Source organism: Salmo trutta, chromosome 22 (genome assembly GCF_901001165.1).
Source record: "Salmo trutta chromosome 22, fSalTru1.1, whole genome shotgun sequence".
Taxonomy (NCBI): domain Eukaryota; kingdom Metazoa; phylum Chordata; class Actinopteri; order Salmoniformes; family Salmonidae; genus Salmo; species Salmo trutta.
Genome location: NC_042978.1, coordinates 24571686 through 24594600, shown reverse-complemented (window position 1 = coordinate 24594600; position 22915 = coordinate 24571686). Strand labels below are relative to the sequence as shown.

The window sequence follows — 22915 nt, the reverse complement described above, 5'->3', positions numbered from 1 at the left end:
AGCAGTTTAGTCACCTCAACTTGCTCAATTTCCACATTATTTAGTCGAGGTTTAGGGTTTAGTGAATGATTTGTCGCAAATACAATGCTTTTAGTTTTTTAAATATTTAGGACTAACTTATTCCTTGCCACCCATTCTGAAACTAACTGCAGCTCTTTGTTAAGTGTTACAGTCATTTCAGTCGCTATAGTAGCTGACGTGTATAGTGTTGAGTTATCTGCATACATAGACATGCTGGCTTTACTCAAAACAAGTGGCATGTCTTTAGTAAAGTTATAAAAAAGTAAGGGGCCTAGACAGCTTTTTACTGTAAAACAGGCTGATTGGTTGGCTATTTGAGCCAGTAAAGGGGGATTTACTATTCTTAGGTAGCGGAATTAGTTCTGCTTCACTCCAGGCCTGAGGGCACTCACTTTCTAATAGGCTTAAATTGAAGATTGCATGGCAAATAGGAGTGGCAATATTGTCCACTATTATCCTCGGTAATTTTCCATCCAAGTTGTCAAAACCCCGGTGGCTTATCATTGTTGATAGACAACAATCATTTTTTCACCTTTTCCACACTCACTTTACCGAATTCAAAATGTCAATTCTTGTGTTTCATAATTTGGTCAGATATACTTGGATGTGTAGTGTAAGCGGTTGTTGCTGGCATGTCATGCATAAGTTTGCTAATCTTGCCAATTATTTTTTTTTTAAAGTAGATGGCAATATCAGTCGGTTTTGTGATGAATGAGCCATCTAATTCAATGAATGATGGAGCTGAGTTTGCCTTTTTTCCCAAAATTGAAGGTGCTCCAAAGCTTTTTACTGTCATTCTTTATGTCATTTATCTTTGTTTCATAGTGTAGATTCTTCTTCTTTTTATTCAGTTCGGTCACATGATTTCTCAATTTGCAGTACGTTTGAAAAAATTATTGTCATTCAACAATCATGCTAAGCACTATTATTGCACCCAGTGAGTCCATGCATCTTATTATGTGACTTGTTAAGCACATTTGTACTCCTGAACTTATTTAGGCTTGCCATAACCAAAGGTGTTGAATACTTATTGTCTCAAGACATTTCAGCTTTTTATTAACTTCTAAAAATATTCAAAAAACATAATTCCACTTCAAAATTCTGGGGTATTGTATGTAGGCCAGTGACAAACAAATCTCAATTTAATCCATTTTAAATTCAGGCTGTAACACAACGACATCTGGAAAAATTCAAGGGGTGTAAATACTTTCTGAAGGCACTGTATGTTATGTCTAGTCTATGAGACCAGGCTGGCAAAGCATGGCCATTTCTCTAGACTGTTTTCTGTAGGCGGAATGAAAACAACTTGACCCAGTTCAACATCTTTCTATCAAAAGTACTCAATGTACTTTACCTCTTTGTAGGTAAATAAAATAGCCTCAAGTGTTACTGTTGTATCCAAATAATTGTAAAGATTTTAAAAAATTGACATACATTACTATATAGTAAGTACCGGTATAAATGCAACTGCTTTCCTAAGAACATCATCACAAAGGATTCAATATACACACTTATTTAGTATGTTTTCCTATCAAGGTTCTGTTGAGCTCTGTTGAGCAAACAAACTCCATGCCTAGAGAAGGTAAAGAGAAAGAGAGTTGTAGAGAAAGCAAGAGCAAAAGAGAGGGGGGAGAGATAGAGGGAGAGAGCAAGATAGAGGAAGATAGCAAGGTCGAGAGAGAGGATAGAAAGCAAGCAAGATCAAGAACGAGGGCAGAGGAGAGAGAGGAAGGGAGGCCCTGTTAAAATTTGTCAGCCGCGCTGGTTTACTAGCGACAGTTTATAGATTGTGTACTAATTGATGGCCGTCATAGGTTATAAAACATGCCATGGTGCTGCCTTGGAAGAGGGGCGTCTCTACTGTGCAGGCATGCTGCTGGTGTGATTGATCTCCTATAGTCACATGCTACAACCATTACAAGCCTAACCCGCAAAACCATAACAAAAAAAACAAGTAACAACAAAATACTGCTTTGTTGAGTGAACCAGTGTCACGGCTGTTTAACAGATCGGACCAAGGCACAGCGTGTTTGTAGTTCCACATCTTTATTAAACCGTGAAACTAAATGCAATACACCAAATACTTGAAATAACAAAAACAACAAACCGTGACGCAGAGAGAAAACACACTACTCAAAATTAACAACCCACACCCACACATGGAAAACAGGCTACCTAAGTATGGCTTCCAATCAGAGACAACAATAGACAGCTGTCTCTGATTGGAAACCATACCTGGCCAATGCATAGAAAAGGAAAATATAGAAATAGAAATCTAGAAACCCCACAATGAAACAGAAACCCCAAAACACACCCAAAACACCCCCCTGTCACGCCCTGACCACTCTACTATGGAAAATGACCTCTTACAAGGGTCAGGACGTGACAGTACCCCTCCCCCCCAAAGGTGCAGACCCCAACTGCACCCAAACAAAACCCAACAAAACAACTCCAAACACAAAGGGAGGGTAGGGAGGGTGACACAAGTCTATGGCGGCTCTAGTACTACACCTAGAACCCTCCTCTCCCTCCGATCCTCCAGCAACGGAGGTGGCTCCGGCTCCGATCCCTCCGCTTCCGTAACACTGACCTGTGGATCATTATCGGAGAAATTGGGCTGTAGATCATTACCGGAAGCTCTGTGCTGTAAACCGCCGCTGGAGGATCTGGGCTGCAGGCCGCCGCTGAAGGTTCTGGGCTGCAGGCCGCCGATGCAGGCTCCGGGCTGCAGACCGCCGCTGAAGGCTCCGGGCTGCAGACCGCCGCTGAAGGCTCCGGACTAGGGAGCGTCGCTGAAGGCCCCGGACTAGGGAGCGTCGCTGGAGGCTCCGGACTGGGAGGCGTCGCTGGAGGCTCCGGACTGGGAGGCATCGCTGGAGGCTCCAGACTGGGGAGCGTTGCTGGAGGCTCCGGACTGGGGAGCGTCGCTGGAGGCCCTGGGCTGAGGTCCGTCTCAGTACGTTCCGGACTGTAGGCCGTCTCAGTAGGTTCCGGACTGTAGGCCGTCTCAGTAGGTTCCGGACTGTAAAACGTCGCCGGAAGCTCTGGACGGGGAACTGTTGCCGGAAGCTCTGGACGGGGAACTGTCGCCGGAAGCTCTGGACTGGGAATGTGCACTGGAATCCTGATACGTGGTACTGGCATGGGTGGCACCAGACTGGTAGCACGCACCTCAGGACGTACCGGACGATGGAGGCGAACTGGAGACCGGGCATACTGAGCAGGCCTACTCCTTCCTGGCTCAATGACCATCTTCGCCCTACACCGGTGAGGAGCTTGCACCGACCGCACTGGGCTGTGAGTGCGTATGGGCGATATAGTGCGCATCACACCATAACCCATTGCTCGCCCCTCAGCACGCCCGCTCCGCAGTGCCCTTTCCGCCAGTACCTCTCTCTGGAATCTAGCGTCGAGCTCCGCGCTTGACTCCCTGACTGGCTCTGGTTTACTCCACGGCTCTTTCCGATAAGCCCGGGAAGTTAGATCAGGGCTCCCCCTGACATCGACAAACTCCCCGTATGCCCCCCCCCCATTTTTTTGGGGGTGGGGCTGCCTCTCCACCTTGCCTCTTGGAGGATATAGCGCCTCATAGTATCGTCGCTCCCTCTTTGCTTCTTCTATTTCCTCCTTCGGGCGACGATACTCCCCAGCCTGGTCCTTTCCCATCCAGGATTTCCTCCCAAGTCCATGACTCCAGAAACTTCCTCCCACGCTGCTTGGTCCTTTTTTGGTGGGTTGTTCTGTCATGGCTGTTTAACGGATCGGACCAAGGCGCAGCGGGTTTGTAGTTCCACATCTTTATTAAACCGTGAAACTAAATGCAATACACCAAATACTTGAAATAACAAAAACAACAAACCGTGATGCAGAGAGAAAACACACTACTCAAAATTAACAACCCACACCCACACATGGAAAACAGGCTACCTAAGTATGGCTTCCAATCAGAGACAACGATAGACAGCTGTCTCTGATTGGAAGCCATACTTAGGTAGCCTGTTTTCCATGTGTGGGTGTGTGTTGTTAATTTTTGAGTAGTGTTTGCCTGCTCTGCATTACGGCTTTATTGTTTTGTTATTTAAAGTGGTTGGTGTATTGCATTTAGTTTCACGATTAATAAAAAGATGTAGAACTACGAACACGCTGCGTTTTGGTCCGATCCTTCAGAAAGCTGTATCAATCAGGCAGGTATATAAAGTTTTTTTTATGAATTCAAGATAGGTATGCCTTGATAACGCTTTGTCATAAACATTTGCATAACACAGACACTGTGCACATTTTCTCTAAACCTTGAAGCTCAAAAACAAAATATTAATTTCCAGACAGACATGAGCTGTGGTCGAATACTCAAACTAACCGCACTAACCGTACTATTTGTGACGTGACTTGAGTATATAGTATGCTTATTGGTCATAGTATGGATATAGTTAGTATGTCAAAAGTTCCCGGATGTCGTACTAAATTCGCCAAAATACGAAGTATACATGCAGTGGACACTTTTTTCTGTAATTTTAGGACCCATAATGTAATTCTTCAGAAAATGGACGTGGCTTCACAACATTTTCAGATTTGAAAAAGAAATGGCGTAAAATATGCAGCCAAAGTCTGACGAGAGTGGATACAAATAAATTGCTAATTATTGCTAATTATGACAAATGTTGAGCAATGTAATAAAGTAATAACATTTCAAATAAGTTACGTTACACCTCCCTCGGCCTGGGGCTCCATGCAAGATCTCACCACGTGGAATTGCATTGATTGTGAGAACGGTGAGGAATCAGCCCAGAACTACACGGGAGGATCTTGTCAATGATCTCAAGGCAGCTGGGACCATAGTCACCAAGAAAACAATTGGTAACACACTACGCCGTGAAGGACTGAAATCCTGCAGCACCCGCAAGGTCCCCCTGCTCAAGAAAGCACATATACATGCCCGTCTGAAGTTTGCCAATGAACATCTGAATGATTCAGAGGACAACTGGGTGAAAGTGTTCTGGTCAGATGAGACCAAAATGGAGCTATTTGGCATCAACTCAACTCGCCGTGTTTGGAGGAGGAGGAATGCTGCCTATGACTCCAAGAACACCATCTCCCCCGTCAAACATGGAGGTGGAAACATTATGCTTTGGGGGTGTTTTTCGGCTAAGGGGACAGGACAACTTCACCGCATCAAAGGGACGATGGACGGGGCCATGTACCATCAAATATTGGGTGAGAACCTCCTTCCCTCAGCCAGGGCATTGAAAATGGGTCGTGGATGGGTATTCCAGCATGACAATGACCCAAAACACATGGCCAAGGCAACAAAGGAGTGGCTCAAGAAGAAGCACATTAAGGTCCTGGAGTGGCCTAGCCAGTCTCCAGACCTTAATCCCATAGAAAATCTGTGGAGGGAGCTGAAGGTTTGAGTTGCCAAACGTCAGCCTCGAAACCTTAATGACTTGGAGAAGATCTGAAAAGAGTAGTGGGACAAAATCCCTCCTGAGATGTGTGCAAACTTGGTGGCCAACTACAAGAAACGTCTGACGTCTGTGATTGCCAACAAGGGTTTTGCCTCCAAGTACTAAGTCATGTTTTGCAGAGGGGTCAAATACCTATTCCCTCATTAAAATGCAAATCAATTTATAATATTTTTGACGTGTTTTTCTGGATTTTTTTGTTGTTATTCTGTCTCTCACTGTTCAAATAAACCTACCATTAAAATTATAGACTGATAATTTCTTTGTCAGTGGGCAAACATGCAAAATCAGCAGGGGATCAAATATTTTTTCCCTCACTGTACATATAAGGGTAAACCATTAAATCTCCAGGCAAGACACTCCACGTGTGATTAATCTTGTATGGAGAAAGTGAACTATGATCACTCGCTGCACCCTTTTCTACTGTGTAATCTTGTCTGTGAAGAATAGCTCAGTAGGCAGCTGTCTGTGTGTGTTTGTGAGAATGTGATTGATATAAATAGATGTGAATGCCTGGTGAGGGGAAAAGAATAGGATGGAGAAGAACAGAATGCCCTTGACCGTCTCAACCAGGGGTTTTCTTTGCAATAAGGGTAAATGAAAAACATTTGTCTATGGATGTCGAGCCACAAAGGTATTGAGATGAAATGGAATGAGATTGGAATTGGAATCATTAAATCGATGTCAAGCAGTATTCCATTCTCAGAGTGAATGGAATGGCCTTTATTTAATGGCTAATAATCCTGGATAATGTTCCGGGATTCTTCCGATGGCATTGAGGAGTACACCACATCAGTCACTGGCTTAATCAATAAGTGCATCAATGACGTCGTCCCCATAGTGACTGCACGTACATACCTCAACCAGAAGCCATGGATTACAGGCAACATCTGCACTGAGCTAAAGAGTAGAGCTGCTGCTTTCAAGGAGCGGGACTCTGACCCGGAAGCTTATAAGAAATCCTGCTATGCCCTCCGACAAACCATCAAACAGGCAAAGCATCAATACAGGATTAAGATCGAATCGTACTACACCGGCTCCGATGCGCATTGGATGTGGCAGGGCTCGCAAACTCTTACAGACTAGAAAGGGAAGCACAGACGAGAGCTGCCCAGTGACATGAGCCCACCAGAGGAGCTAAATTGCCTCTATCTCACTTCGAGGAATGTAACACTGTTCCGTACGACTGTGTGATCACGCTCTCCACAGCCGATGTGAGTAAGACCTTTAAACAGGTCAACATTCACAAGGCCGCAGGTCCAGACGTATTACCAGGATGTGTAATTCCAGCATGTGCTGACCAACTGGCAAGTGTCCTCACTGCCATTTTCAACCTCGCCCTGTCTGAGTCTGTAATACCAACATGTTTCAAGTAGACCACCATAGTCCCTGTGCCCAAGAACACTAAGGTAACCTGCCTAAATGACTACCGACCCATAGGACTCATGTCTGTAGCCATGAAGTGCTTTGAAAGGCTGGTCATGGCTCACATCAACACCATAATCCCAGAAACCCTAGACCCATTCCAATTTGCATACCGCCCCAACAGATCCACAGATGATGTAATCTCTATTGCACTCCACACTGCTCTTTCCCACCTGGACAAAAGGAACACCTATGTGAGAATGCTATTCATTGACTACAGCTCAGCGTTCAACACCATAGTGCTCAGTCCCCTCCTGTACTCCGTGTTCACTCATGACTGCAGGGCCAGGCACGACTCCAACACCATCATTAAGTTTGCCGATGACACAACAGTGGTAGGCCTGATCACCGACAACAACGAGACAGCCTATAGGGAGGAGGTCAGAGACCTGACCGTGTGGTGCAAGGACAACAACTTTTCCCTCAACGTGATCAAGACAAAGGAGAGGATTGTGGACTGCAGGAAAAGGAGGACCAAGCACCCCCCGTTCTCATCGACGGGGCTGTAGTGGAGCAGGTTGAGAGCTTCAAGTTCCTTGGTGTCCACATCACCAACGAACTAACATGGTCCAAGCACACCAAGACAGTGGTGAAGAGGGCACGACAAAACCTATTCCCCCCTCAGTAGACTGAAAAGATTTGGCATGGGTCCTCAGATACTCAAAAGGTTCTACAGCTGCAACATCGAGAGCATCTTGATAGGTTGCATCACTACCTGGTATGGCAACCTTTCGGCCTCCGACTGCAAGATACTACAGAGGGTAGTGCGTACGGCCCAGTACATCACTGGGGCCAAGCTTCCTGCCATCGAGGACCTCTTTACCAGGCGGTGTCAGAGGAAGGCCTTACAAATTGTCAAAGACTCCAGCCACCCTAGTCAGAGACTGTTCTCTCTGCTAGCGTACGGCAAGCAGTACCAGAGCGCCAAGTCTCGGTCCAAGAGGCTTCTCAACAGCTTCTATCCCCAAGCCATAAGACTCCTGAACGTCTAATCAAAGGGGTACCCAGACTATTTGCATTGCCCCCCCCCCCCTTTTACGCTGCTGCTACTTGCTGTTAATATCTATGCATACTGACTTTAATAACTCTACCTACATGTACATATTACCTCAATTACCTCAACTAACCGGTGCCCCCGGACATTGACTCTGTACCGGTACCCCCTGTATATAGCCTCGCTATTGTTATTTTACTGCTACTCTTTAATTTTTTGTTACTTTTATTTCTATTTTTTTTTTGGTATTTTTCTTAAAACTACATTGTTGGTTAAGGGCTTGTAAGTAAGCATTTCACTGTAAGGTCTACTACACCTGTTGTTTTCGGCGCATGTGACAGATCAAATTTGATTTGATTTGATTTAATAATTGCTGAGTCACAGGCTGTGCTATAAAGACGCACTATGTCTCTAGAGTTCAAGTGAAACATAGTCTAATCTACATTACAGTATAATGTGTAGGAGTGAGGAGGAAGATGACATTTGGAGAATCTCAATTGCATACTCTTCGCGTCCTCTCTCCTCCTTCTCAAAACCCAATCGAGGAAAAGGTCAGAGGCGAGGGCCCTGTGGCTCTCTCATCCAATGGGTTTTAAGAAGGCGAGGAGAGAGGATGTGAGGAGTATGCAATTGAGATCCTCCCATTATGCTGTGTCATCAACTTCAGCTTTTATGTCATAACTGAGTGACTGACAGCCACCTACGAGCAGTGAGAACAGACCGTTCTAGAACACTTCCAGCCCAACAGATAGACATGGTCCCATGACTCCCTGTGTGTGAACGTCCCTGTCTGTGCAGTGTGACAGCACACTGGCTAATTGAGTCAATGGTAATCAGGGTCTGCTCAAACACCTCCAAATCTATTCTGCTATATCCAGGCCCTCTGGTTAGAGAAGATGAGAAAATAGCTAGGAAAACTTTACAAAGTCAGGGGGAATTAGAGCTTCGGATAGTACGCTACAGTACTAAAGACAATAATTAACCCTTTACACTCATGGGAATTGGCCTATATGGATAGGGCTAAATTGAAATGTTTCTTACAGAAGAAATGTGAAATGCATAACCATGGTAACAATTAAAAGGAAACAGTTTCAAGATTATCAGAAAATTATTAGACCAAGGTCTAATAACAGTTCACCTGACACAAGACTGAATCCAAACATTACACAAACATTTTATGTGCATTTTACATTTACTGTACTTTTTGCCGCATTTGTTGATTACGAAATCAGAAAATACTCTGGATACATTCAGTAACAAAATATTCCTGGAAAATGTGTGGTAGGTGAAATATGACAAGGATTTGAGTGAGAGGACTAACTGGTGTGTCCAAGTCACCACACACCACTCCAAACTGTGCACAGTTCCTAAGTAATTTCAATGCACTTTTATGACTCAAGGAAAGAGCCTTCAACTATAAGGTAATTGTTTTGCTCTCCTAGCTGTGTTGTTGAGGAACTAGAGCAAGAACACTTGTAGTTGTTTTATTTGGAACACAACCATGCATCCCCACCATCACACAATTACTGTTGTTGTTTACACAATCCAAAAACGGTCCATTGAAAATCGCAATCTGGGTCAGGTGGGCATCATTTGAAAGCCTGTTATATTGCCAACATGAGCTAAGTTATAAAATAAGATAAATTCAGGGAAACAGATCATCGCGGCAAACTTTCTTCACAATAGACAAAGATAGGCTCATTCTATTCAGAACAATCTGGACCAAAAAAGGCTGAAGTGTTGGATGTCTACCCTTTCTAAGGACTTAAGCTTGGCGACTGCGTAAGGTCCCCATGAGTGACAACACTGAGACAATCACGACGCAAAGCTCCTATTTTTTTGCTGGCTCGCCCCACCACCACAGAAAGCACTGAGCTAGGCTGAAACACCTGCATTTTGGAGCTGCCTTACTCAAGGAAACAAAAAAGAGACCATGTTTGCATGCGGCTTTATTAACTCAATTATATATATATATATATATATATATATACAAATTTTTGCTAAGCGATCACAGGGATGCTGGCCCATGTTGACTCCAATACTTTGTGTCAAGTTGGTTAGATGTCCTTTGGGTGGTGGACCATTCTTGATACACACAGGCAGGGGCGGAAATCCCGGGGGGGGACGGGGGGGACACGACCCCCCCATCCTGGGAAAAATATGATTTGTCCCCCCCAATATATCACTGAAACATAACTATGTAATTTAAATAATATTAATAATACGCAATGAAAGCAATTGTGCTGATTATAGACACTTAATAGAGCGTTTTTAAGTTTCAAAAGATTGCAACCCCCCCACCCTTTGCCGCACAATGGTTTGATCCACTGCCAGTTCCTTAGCTTGCTAGGTAACGTAGAGGTCGTATCTACTGTCTGAAAGGCACTCAATGCACGTAACTGACGTGAGGTTAATCCAGTCAATCGCGCACACACACTAGCTGAATATGCAGAGCTAGCGCGCAAATATTAACTATTAAGCTAGCTAGTACCTATTCCATTTATGTGGCGTCGTCAAAGATGGAATCTTTGCTATCGTCAATTTATTCCAAGATCAGCATGCATGTAAGTTAGTGCTTCAAAGTCCCTGTGATAAGGTTAGCGATAAACTGAACAGAACTACACTCTCTTCTACCATTGTTTTAAATATATTTAATGGTCTCGTTGCAAAAGCTAAATTGTCGCAAGGGAACTTTTATTTATATATTTTATTTCACCTTTATTTAACCCGGGTAGCAAAGATTATAGCAAACACCACTGAATTGGTGCTCGCTAGCTTTGCAAATTCAGCTATTGTTAGAAGCCAGCCAATATGAAACAAACGATTAAAATTACAAAAGGTTGCAGCATATGTTGTGTAAATGGTGAACTCATACAGCTGTCAACTCTTGTCACTGCAATCCGTTTCACATTTGCTAGCTACCTTTTAGATCGAAGCCCATATAGAATGATAGAAGATAAGATGATAGAAGCCCATCTCCTACTGTAAACAACCTACATACTGTGTGTGTGTAGCCAGCCAGGTAGAAAAATGGCAGAAAAATGGCAGAAAAAAGACGGACATCAGAGTATTTTTCAGTACACCAAAACGCAAAGTAAGAACCCTAGTAGCCTAATATCTCAGACTAGTTGATAAAATGTTCATAAGAAAGAAGTGAAATGCTAATGGAATGTTTCACAATGATGTCATTAGGCAGAGCAGGCAACAGATGGCACACAGACAGCAGAGTTGGGGACAGATATGCAGGGACAGACTGGCAGAGACAGGGAGTCTCAGGTAAGTTTGTTGAGTCTTTGTTTGGCAACATTATGAAAGGTTCTCAATTTTTTTTACTTGTAAAATAGGAACATAATTGGAAAATGCCATGGATACCCCCACTCTCAACTTAAACTGGTGACTGAACTAAGATTTGTTAAAGGCAATGGTATTGCTGTTGTGATTAGTTGTGTAGTTTTGGGTACCGGTAGTTAGGAGTACGGCAAACACCTTATTTCTTTGGTTCCTCAATATACATTTACCATATTACAACGTAGGCTATGTGTTACAGCACTACTTTTGGTGTCCCCCTCAGGAATTGCTCTTGAGAAAATGTAATGTAATTGTCCCCTCCAAAGTTGATATCAGATTTTCGCCCCTGCACACAGGAAACTGTTGAGCGTGAAAAACCCAGCAGCATTGCTGTTCTTGACACAAACTGGTGCGCTTGGCACCTACTCCCATGCCCAGTTCAAAGGCACTTATATATTTTGTCTTGCCCATTCACCCTCTGAATAGCACACATACACAATCCATGTCTCAATTGTCCCATGGCTTAAAAATCCCTCTTTAACCTGTCTCCTCCCCTTCATCTACACTGATTGAATTGGATTTAACAAGTGACATCAATAAGGGATCACAGTTTTCACTTGCATTCACCTGGTCAGTCTATGTCACAGAAAGAGCAGGTGTTCTTAATGTTTTGTACACTCATGAGTTTTATGATATGGAAATGTGAGTGTACATTTTGACTCACGGTTGTTTGGCTTGCTTGTATGACATCAAAAAGGTATTTATTATAATCCTCACTGTCTTATGTTTCAAAATGTATCCTCTTAATTTACAGAATTTGGGCCTTCTGAGTGGTGCAGCGGTCTAAGGCACTGCATTGCAGTGCTAGAGGCGTAACTACAGACCTGGTTCGTTCCCAAGCTGTGTCACAACCGGCCGTGATCGGGAGTCCCATAAGGCGGCGCACAATTGACCCAGCATCGTCCGGGTTAGGGGATTGGCCGAGGGGTTTGGCCGGGGGGTAGGGCGTCATTGTAAATAAGAATTTGTTCCTAACTGACTTGCCTAATTAAATAAAGGTTAAATAAAATGGAAAAATTCCCTCACTCAGACAACCAACAATTTGCAAAAGTTGTGTGAGGGTTGGGGGTGACTTCTTGTCGCGCAAGTTGGTCATGTTCAGAATGGCTGTCAATCAAAACTCATACAGCGCTCAGAGCCAGAGCTCTGGCGTCATGTATAGCATGTTACTGTACAGGCATATCTGCCATTTTCAACCAGTATACGGGGTACGAGTGTACAGGGATACCATGTTTATAAAATGCACTCAATTCACGGTGTAAGGATCAATAAAATGCCTCAAAACACACTTATCTTTGCAATAGCATGCATGACTAAAGAAGGGAGAGCATTTCCGAATGAAAATGTATTAAATCCATTATTAGTAATTGGGCTTTTAATAGTGATAATTAAGGCTGCTTGTTCCTCTGGAGTTCTACCATTACTTGCCAGTGCCTGAGTTTCCTTACAGTATAACAGTGAGCCTGCTATTTCTATAGAGCAGGATACTGTAAAAGCACAGTATTGGGTATTGGTATTCATGGTTCCGTTTTCATAAAACTTCTCAGAGTAGGATTGCTGGTCTAGGATCTGTTTCATCTTTTAGATAATAATGAATACATTTACAATACATGGACAGTGGAGACCTGATCCTAGATCAGCATTTCTACTCTTAGGCTCTTTATGAATAAGAGCCCTGGCCCATAAATAACGTTGGGGAGAGTAATAACAGTGTTCATTTTCCACTCATGACAGATATTAGCATTTGCAGTACTGTGTTTAGGATTTGCAGCAGGAGGATTGCAGCAGGATTTCACATATGTGAAATAGCCTAGATTAATAAAAATACACCCATTGACGGAGATACAAAGCTTATTATGCTAATTAAATAATATGTTTCTCTCTGTTTGGTAATCGTAATTCATGAGTTTTCTGAACAAGGTTTTCCTTCACAGCACCGCTGTAATTCAGACCCATACGGATTCTAAACCACAACACTGATACCATGGCTATAAACTCACAGACACATCGAAATTATTTACTATGAGCTTTTCCACATTTCAAGACAGATGTACGCAAAACAAACAAATGAATCACTCTTCCTCACAGTTTCTATTTTCTGCAATTTATACGTCCTATGTTAAGGCTATTAAATTGAGCAGAGTGAATTTGAGAGATACCTTGTGTAGATAATACTCCTCCATATGGGCAATAGCGTAACCTCTCTCTGGACAGATTGAACTAGTAGGAGAACAGAATGGATCTAACAGCCCAACATCTATGGACTATTTCCAGTCTGAATCCCCACAGCTGAATTCTGCATTGACAAACACATTTTGAAAGCTTGTGTACTGCTACAACTGTTTTAATCAGAAGCGACTTCTCTGAAAGGATTACAAGTTAGACTGCTTTTCTAAATGGATTTTCCATCAGAATACTATCAGACTGTCAATGTTTTTATAAGTAACTTATGAGCGAGAGCGAGAGAGAGAGCGAGAGAGAGTCATTTGAATCCTAAGGTGCAGCTCTAATCAGTAGTGAAACTTGGTGTACTTTGCCACTAAATATAAAAATTCATGCATCAGTATATCTATGCATATTTCAGGCGACATTTACAAATAATGGATAATGGATTTGCTTGTCAATTGTAATTGAAATTATTTATGCCACTGTGGTCTATTCGTGAACCCCAGCAGGGAGAGACTTTTATGGCAACCAATATTTTCGATACGATCAGCTCTGGCACAAAAATCTTTGTGATCTAATCATTCCCGGCTTGTTTGTCCATGGATAAGGTTGAAAACTCACTGGCCACAACATACAGTGAATCAATTCAGACACAATCTCTTGTTCACTGGTAAAATGCAATAGATGGGAACTTTAAAGTGGATTATTAAGGCTTAACAGGGTTTAGCGCAGCCTATCTTCGATAGGAATCTAGAATCAGACAGACAGCATGGCGAGACGGCACATTTATTGTGTTGCCCCAGTGTCCACAGAGCACAATCACAGCAACAGATAAAAGTAACTTGGTTCCTGTGGGAGATCCACGGCGCTGAAGAACAAACAGCCTTGTGGACTCCATGAGAAATATTTGGTTATATCCCGATTACCAAATATATGGTCATTTTAGACACAGACTGCAAGTGGTGGATTAAATGTCCCACAACAAACATCTGTCCCCATACGTAAAACTCAACTCTGTAGAATTCCAGAAATGGTTGGTGGATGATTCTACTTTGAAGGAATATTTGACGAGGGTTAAACTGCTCCTATTTCATTCCAGCAACGGCCAATCCGCTGCGAAGCTTCAGTTTAAAATATATAGAACGAAACACAAACATCGCTACAACAATACCCAATTAAATGATGAAAGTCTCTCAATTTATTTTTGTATGCTTGGCTCCGTAATCCCCAAATAAGTATCTGTTGTATTATAATTGGTGCCAAAGCACCCATTCCAAACACATCAACACAGTGGCATCTCTGCTTTGAGGACAGCTGCAAAGTAAGATAAGTAGAAAGTGTTACTGCGCTAGCAAAAACATGATTTATTATGTCTCAAAATATTGAGACCGGTGAGCCTACCTGGTGCTTCAGAGTGCTACTTGAAAAGATGAATAGTGTGACTGGCGCTATTCACAGACTCAGCTGCAGCGGAATGAGCAATAAGGACAAAGAGACACAGAGCACAAGGATGCATGTGTGTGGCATGATGAACAACCAAAACACACTGGAATTAGCAGCTCTTCCCATGAACACATTACACAAAAGATGTAGAAGAAACACTAGTTTGCAGTTTCACACATCCTAGTTTTGCTGTTAACTATTGCTGCTGAAGCTGATGTTTCACTTACTCCATCCTTGGAATTGTAGCCTCTAATTAGTCAATGGCAATTAGCAAACGCCAGCCATATAGAGACGACCTGGCAACATTGTTTTGATGGGATTCATTTCAATTAGCATGCTAATAAGGACAGTTATATTCCCTTGCTCTGATTGGCAGTCTACTGTTACCATAAGTCATTAACATTTTCTGAAGGAACAGACGACAATAGGAACACATTATACAGGTAGCTGTACGCATGAAGGAGTGAAATAGTAGTTGCTTTTGCTGATCACAATTGGCCCAGCATCATCCGGGTTTGGCCGGGGTAGGCCGTCATTGTAAATATGAATTTGTTCTTAACTGACTTGCCTCACTAAATAAAAGTTACATAAAAAAATAAAGATGCCAGAGGGCAAAAACAAAGTCGTAATCAGGAGAGTGTAAGACCAAAAACAAACAGCAGAGTCAACGGCCCACAAAAAAAGTTACATTACCGTATCTGGGACACAAATCACTTAGAAAATCTGGCTTAATTTAGAAATAACTATGTTTTTCTTTTTATCTGGCTTCATTCACAAATGTAAGGAAGAAAGAGAAATATATTGCTGTGTGTAGAGTAGAGGTCATTTCATCTCTCTGTGAGATATACCCTTCTGTGTGATTAAGCTCTATGCTGCCATGGCAGGTCTGCTTGCTTTTATTACTCCCCAAATGTCACAAGTGGACTGGCATTTAGGTTCATTAACAGGATTATGGCAAGATGAGAAATAATGGAGCATTCTGCCATGAGAGTCCACCCTCTGACCCCCATGTAGCTTCCCTTACCAAGGACAAGGGAATACTGACAATGTTTAAATAAGTTAGCCTTTTCAACACTCCTCCATCACAAGGTACAATTATTCTGTGTAGCAACCAGCAGATGGAGGAATCATTCCCCAGAGAGAAAAAAATGAAATCTAAAATACTATAATTTACAAGGCATCTCAGGTTGAAGCAATGGATTTTGACCGCTTGACCGATCATCTCTACTTTTCTGTGAGGATTCCTCATGTCCTCAAAGATAATAATATGTTCTAACACTGTCTATTTTTTAATCACCTGTGGAAAATACAGGATATAAAACATAATATAGATTATTTGGAAAGGAGAGAATGTGGAGCCATAGTATAGCATTGTACCTTCTGGATGTCTGAGGTGAGTTGGAGCAGTGAGGGAGAGGCAGTGGAGCGCAGGGTCTCCGTCCCCCTGACAGGACTGTGGAGGCTGACGTAGGCTACAGCCCTGCTCTGCAGCACCACCCGGTTCTCCTGCAACAACACAACACAACATGCTGATTCAGCTCTGGAATACAATACAATATCATACAATACAATACATAGCTAGGATCTGTGCAACATCTGAATCCTCATCAAGGTCTTCACATCTCCTAGGAAAATCAAGGCTGTGAATGTGTACAGAATAGTAAATGACAAACTAATTGGTTTGATACACATGATGTCTGACATTGGTACCCCTCTGCATAAACTGTATATTGAAGCAAACAGGAAATAGCACATCATAGCCTACACATTGGTTGAGATGGTGCTCCACGGAATTATTATAGAAAATGCCTGTGGAAACATTTTTATAGTAATCTTGCTATATCTAGTACATGACTTTGAATATTAAACTCAATAGTCCTCATTGCACTCTGAGATATACTAACTGCCAGGAGAATGTTATTAACGCTTGGCTGCAGCTACTGCCTTCCAATCTTTCCCTTAGAATCTCCAACATTGTTTGTTGGAGACGTATGAGAGTCAAGAGCTGTTTTTGTGTTATTTTTTCCCTTTCCATTGCTTGGAGCCTTGAGGGCTGACAGAAAGCCCTGTTTTTCTCCTGTGGTGCAGAGCTGAAGTGAACACAGAGTGAGTAAATACAGTACCTTTGACCTCCTATTAAACCAGATAATGTTGCTTCACCAGGGAAAAACACATACCGCACTGCTTTGGTACAGTAATAAACACACTGATACACGTGTGTGTATATAGTACATAAATACACTGATACATATCTGTATAGAGTACATAAACACCCTGATACACATGTGTATACAGTAAATTTAGCAGGTACAGTATATAAGCGCTATAGAGTAATTCCATGATAAGACTCGGGTTCACAGAAGAGGGACAGGGGATTAATGCAGGTTTACCTCTCCCCACTCAAAGGAGCCGATGTTGCCGAGTGCTGATCCCCCCCATGAGCAGAAGACAGTGGTGCGGTCGGGTTCCCAGCCTCTCCGGGCCTGCTTGGTCACCGAGGTGATGATTTGAGTCATCATGGCAGAGCCGCCGCGCCAATCAGCTGCTGTCCCTTTATGCCAGCTGTCATGGCGACTGCCCACCAGCACATATCGATCTGTGCACAGACAGAGGAGAGGGACACACCCAGAGGACAGAACACACACACACACACACACGCACACACACACACACACACACACACACAAGGGTTGAGACTCTGTCTGACTGTCTGTTTAGTAAAGACTAAAACTTGTGTGCGTGAATAAAAGAGATTGCGGCAATGTTTTACACAAAGAGGAGTTGTTGTTGTAATGGATTTCTTTATTTGGACTTGATTTAGTTTGAGAGGCAGAAGAGGTTTGAAGATCAACTAAAATGTTGCCAGGATATTGTGTAGGAGAAGTAGCAAGATATACTGTAATCTGTCCTTCTTGGGTAAGAAGAGTGTAGGTGGGAGGCATTTGAAAGTCTTCAAGGGTTGTGAAAGACGGATGAGTAAAAAGTAAAAGTGTTGTTGACCAACAACACAAACAGAATAAAACAGGCATCCCCCTGGGCACACACCGGTTGAATCAACGTTTATTTAAACGTAATTTGTCTAAGTATTGTGACGTGCAATCAATGTGGAAAATACATTGGATTTGAAAAAAGTAATCAACCAATACTGTTTTCATCTAATTTCAACCAGTGTTGTAAACATTGAAATAAACATTGGTTTATATGTAAACGTTGGTAAAACGTAAGACAATATCAAAAGGTAAAAGTTTATTATTAATATCATGAATTTGTCATCCTATTTACAGGGCTAATGGTAAATACTTCTAAACTTCCAAAGATCAAATCAAACATGAACGATTTATAGTATAACCAGCTTCACGAGGAAATAATGATGTCCTTTATTGGGCAAATCAGATGTCAACGTAGCCTAAATAAACCCAACCTCACTCCGAATTTACTTTCACATACATCTTGTGTAAGAAAAGTTAGAGGAATTACTTTCAACTATTCAATGCTATTTAGATAGTCTACGCAAATGAGTATGGAAGCTTGTCAATGCCTAAATCTGCTTAGTAATTTTCACGGGGCATTTAGACAGGTAGGTGTCCTGGCACGACAAATTCTGGTGAAGGGAAGGGAAGATATTAAAGGCTTGCTCTGCACCAGGGACTTTATTGAAATCATCCTAAAGGCACCAACGCAGGACCGTCATTAAAAGGCCATTTCCAGGAGCTAAATGACCTGTGTCTGGGCCAGCCAGGATGGCGATGGCAGACATTGTTTTATAGAAGCAGTTTTTCACAACAGACAAAAAAGCTGTTTCAGCACCTGGAGGTTCCATTTTCCTCCACACACACTTCCTGAGTTGGTTCTCTCTGCAGGAAACAAAGAGGGCACAGTGGGGAGGACTAATCGCATAAGCAGTTATCTTGGAGATTATACTTTGGAGTGTGCCAGTATTCATGCTTAGTATGTGAGTCTTACAAGATTGCTTCCTCTTGTTATTAAAGGTGGCTGAGATAAGGCAACTACTTCCGTATCGCCATGATTGCATAATGTTCAAAGTCATTATGGATTTAGTGTGGTCGTTGTGCACTCAGCTGTCAACATTTTCTCATTTCTATTTACCTGGATTGGTCTTTCCTCTCAAGTATCCACACACATTGTTTACTGTCTTGTATATTGAGTGGGTTCCAATAGTTAGTTGTATCTTCGTCCTCTCTGTAAAATAATAAGACAGACATAGGCCTTAGATCATCCATCCCCATCCCTCTGAGGACAACAACAAACAACATAATGGCTTCCAATTTTTATCTTTTTTTTAATGTTATTTTATATTCCTCCTCCTGTATACACGTTTCATCCCTCAGCCAGGTAGGGAAATGAATACCACTCTTACTGGCCAACACACACACATAACCCTTATAATTATAACCCTAAACCTAACCCCTAAGCCTAAAACCCAAAAGGATAGTATTGTTATACCACACACACACACACACACACACACACACACACACACACACACACACACACACACACACACACACACACACACACACACACACACACACACACACACACACACACACACACACACACACACACACAGAAAGCAGGTAAGTGGGTTATACAAGATGATATTTTTGTAATCATTTAAGGGCAGCGGGGAGAGTGGGTAGTGCCAATGACCCCCAGGAGGGCTTAGTGAAGGGAGTATGTTTGTTCTTCTAACATACTGAATCAGCAGATCATTTACTATTGCACAGATTTCTACAGTACGTGTACAAAAAGTATACTTTAAGCCAGCTATAGGCAATATGCTTTAGTTCTATCAATGCTTATATTTCTATCTGCTCAGGTCTTGCTGTGTGTCCGGGGCTCTTACAGTCATGCTAAAATGTCTTTCACCCTATCAAACTTTGTGCCCAAGGACCAAAACAGAAGGGATTAAAGTCAAATCCAGACTGACACAGTCTGGTTGTACTTTAAAAGTAGAAGTATACAGAGCAGTTGAAGGGTTGGTGCAGAGAGAAAAATCACCCAGAGGCTTTCATAAAGAATATGAAGACTCCTTTACATTTCCTCTGGAGTCTGAGATTCTAGCCAATTAAGGAACAAAGGGTCAGGGTGTGGGCGTGAATATATATCAATACACCAGGAGATGAAAGGCAACCCGGTGTCCTGGAAGAGCGCCCTCCCCTTCCGCTCTCCTCTTGTCCCCTTCCACTCCTCTCCTTTTTGCTCCTCTCCTGTCCTCTTCTTTCCTCTTTCCTCTCTCCCCTCTCTTCTCCCCTCCTCAGAGCAGCTTTCTGTGACATTGCACCTTGGGAGTTCAAAGGGGAGCCTCTCTGTGTTGAGGATGTGGTCTCTCCGCAGGTAGAAAGGCGATGCAGGATTGAAAATTCTGTTTAAAGAAAGGCTCCCAGATAGCATCCAGATGTGTTGGCCCTAGGGTGTACAGTACAGACACTGACTTTTTTATTAGGCTGCTTGGATGCAAAAATCACAGGGAAATAAAGATGAACTGCCAGTGAAGATGTAAGCCCCGGAAACAAATAGTGATGGAGGGGCACAGTATATACTGTTTAGTTGACAGAGCTTTTTCCCCCTCTATGAGTCATTTAATTCCGTATAAAAATTCAGTGGACTTCTCACGGGTACACTTTCCCATTTATCACTTTTGACAACAGCACAAATGACTTTGGCTAAAGAGCAGAAGATGAACACGCAGCTTTACAGAACTATATTAAAACTGTGGCATGTAGGTATAGGGCTTTCACTACTGGGTAGCAGAAGGTAATAGGTTACTTGAAATCATGTTTATATGGTATTATTTACATTTCAATCTAGTCAATTGTCTGAGTGAATCAAAGTTAAGGTTGAAATTGGATAGTTTCACAGACAGTTAATGAACCTCTAGCTTACAGTATTGATCAAGTACCTAAGTTTTGCAGCTCACTGTCATTTTTAATCACCATGGGTGTTTGCCATAGTCTTTTATTTTATTTTTATTTAACCTTTATTTAACTAAATCAAATCAAAGTTTATTTGTCACGTGCGCCGAATACAACAGGTGTAGACCTTACAGTGAAATGCTTACTTACAGGCTCTAACCAATAGTGCAAAAAAAGGTATTAGGTGAACAATAGGTAGGTAAAGAAATAAAACAACAGTAAAAAGACAGGCTATATACAATAGCTGTCACGACTTCCGCCGAAGTCGGTCACTCTCCTTGTTCGGGCGGCGTTCGGCGGTCGACGTCACCGGCCTTCTAGCCGTCGCCGATTCACTTTTCATTTTCCATTTGTTTTGTCTTTGTCTTACACACCTGGTTTCAATCCCCCAATTACTTGTTCATTATTTAACCCTCTGTTCCCCCATGTTTGTTTGTGAGTAATTGTTTGTATTGTATTCGGTCCGTTATTGTGGGCTAGGTATATTGTGTTGTATTTTTTTAAATACTTGAGTAAATACGTTGATTACTCATATCTGCTGTCCTGCGCCTGACTCTCTACACCAGCTACACACAGGCCGATTACAGTAGCGAGGCTATAAAAGTAGCGAGGCTACATACAGACACCGGTTAGTCAGGCTGATTGAGGTAGTATGTACATGTAGATATGGTTAAAGTGACTATGCATATATGATGAACAGAGAGTAGCAGTAGCGTAAAAGAGGGGTTGGCGGGTGGTGGGTGGGACACAATGTAGATAGCCCGGTTAGCCAATGTGCGGGAGCACTGGTTGGTCGGCCAATTGAGGTAGTATGTACATGAATGTATAGTTAAAGTGACTAAGTGGCACACAATGCAAATAGTCCAGGTAGCCATTTGATTACCTGTTCAGGAGTCTTATGGCTTGGGGGTAAAAACTGTTGAGAAGCCTTTTTGTCCTAGACTTGGCACTCCAGTACCGCTTGCCATGCGATAGTAAAGAGAACAGTCTATGACTGGGGTCTTTGACAATTTCTAGGTCCTTCCTCTGACACTGCCTGGTGTAGAGGTCCTGGATGGCAGGCAGCTTAGCCCCAGTGATGTACTGGGCCGTACGCACTACCCTCTTGCGGTCAGAGGCCGAGAAATTGCCGTACCAGACAGTGATGCAACCAGTCAGGATGCTCTCGATGTTGCAGCTGTAGAACCTTTTGAGGATCTCAGGACCCATGCCAAATCTTTTTCGTTTCCTGAGGGGGAATAGGCTTTGTCGTGCCCTCTTCACGACTGTCTTGATGTATTTGGACCATTCTAGTTTGTTGTTGATGTGGACACCAAGGAACTTGAATCTCTCAAACTGGTCCACTACAGCCCCATTGATGAGAATGGGGGGGTGCTCGGTCCTCCTTTTCCTGTAGTCCACAATCATCTCCTTAGTCTTGGTTACGTTGAGGGATATATTGTTATTCTGGCACCACAAGTGAGTTAAGAAGAAATTCTTATTTTCAATGATGGCCTAGGAACAGTCGGTTAACTGCCTTGTTCAGGGCCAAAATGACAGATTTTTACCTCGGGGATTCGAACTTGCAACTTTTTGGTTACTAGTCCAATGCTCTAACCACTAGGCTACCCAGACACCCCTGGTTTTGAACCTAGCAGGTTCAAAAGAAAGTCAAATTCGGGAACCATCAACAGATAATACAGTACCATACAATAAAATACTATACAAAATGCATATAATCACATCAAATTGTATTTGTCACATACTTCGTAAACAACAGGTGTAGACAAACTGAAATGCTTACTTACGGGCCCTTCCCAACAATACAGAGAGAAAAAAATTGAAATAATAGAAAAATTTGAACACAAGGAATAAATACACTTTGAGTAACGATAACTTGGATATATACACGAGGTACCAGTACCGGGTTGATGAGCAGAGGTACGAGGTAATTGAGGTAGATGGGTGCATATAGGCAGTGGCGTAAAGTACTTAACCCTTGTGTTGTCTTAAGCGTAAAAAATGACCCGCCACTCTGTTTAACAGCAAAACCCCCTGATATTTGATGACTTTTCCTAGAGTGACCCCAACATTAGAAAAAGTGTAACATCGCCTTTGTTCATATTTCCGTGAAAGCTGTACAC

General features: G+C 42.5%; 1 protein-coding gene across 2 annotated transcripts in view; it reads right to left on the bottom strand.

Moving 5' to 3' along the window:
* The window catches only part of naaladl2 (N-acetylated alpha-linked acidic dipeptidase like 2), a 288194-nt gene that overhangs the window by 66815 nt on the left and 198464 nt on the right, over positions 1 to 22915 (bottom strand). For both annotated transcript variants that reach the window (XM_029707333.1, XM_029707334.1), the window contains exons 7-9: positions 18964 to 19056; positions 17247 to 17452; positions 16234 to 16362 (exon numbers count right to left, since the gene is read on the bottom strand). In XM_029707333.1, the coding sequence (XP_029563193.1) occupies positions 16234 to 16362; positions 17247 to 17452; positions 18964 to 19056 (428 nt within the window). The remainder of the gene's footprint in view (positions 1 to 16233; positions 16363 to 17246; positions 17453 to 18963; positions 19057 to 22915) is intronic.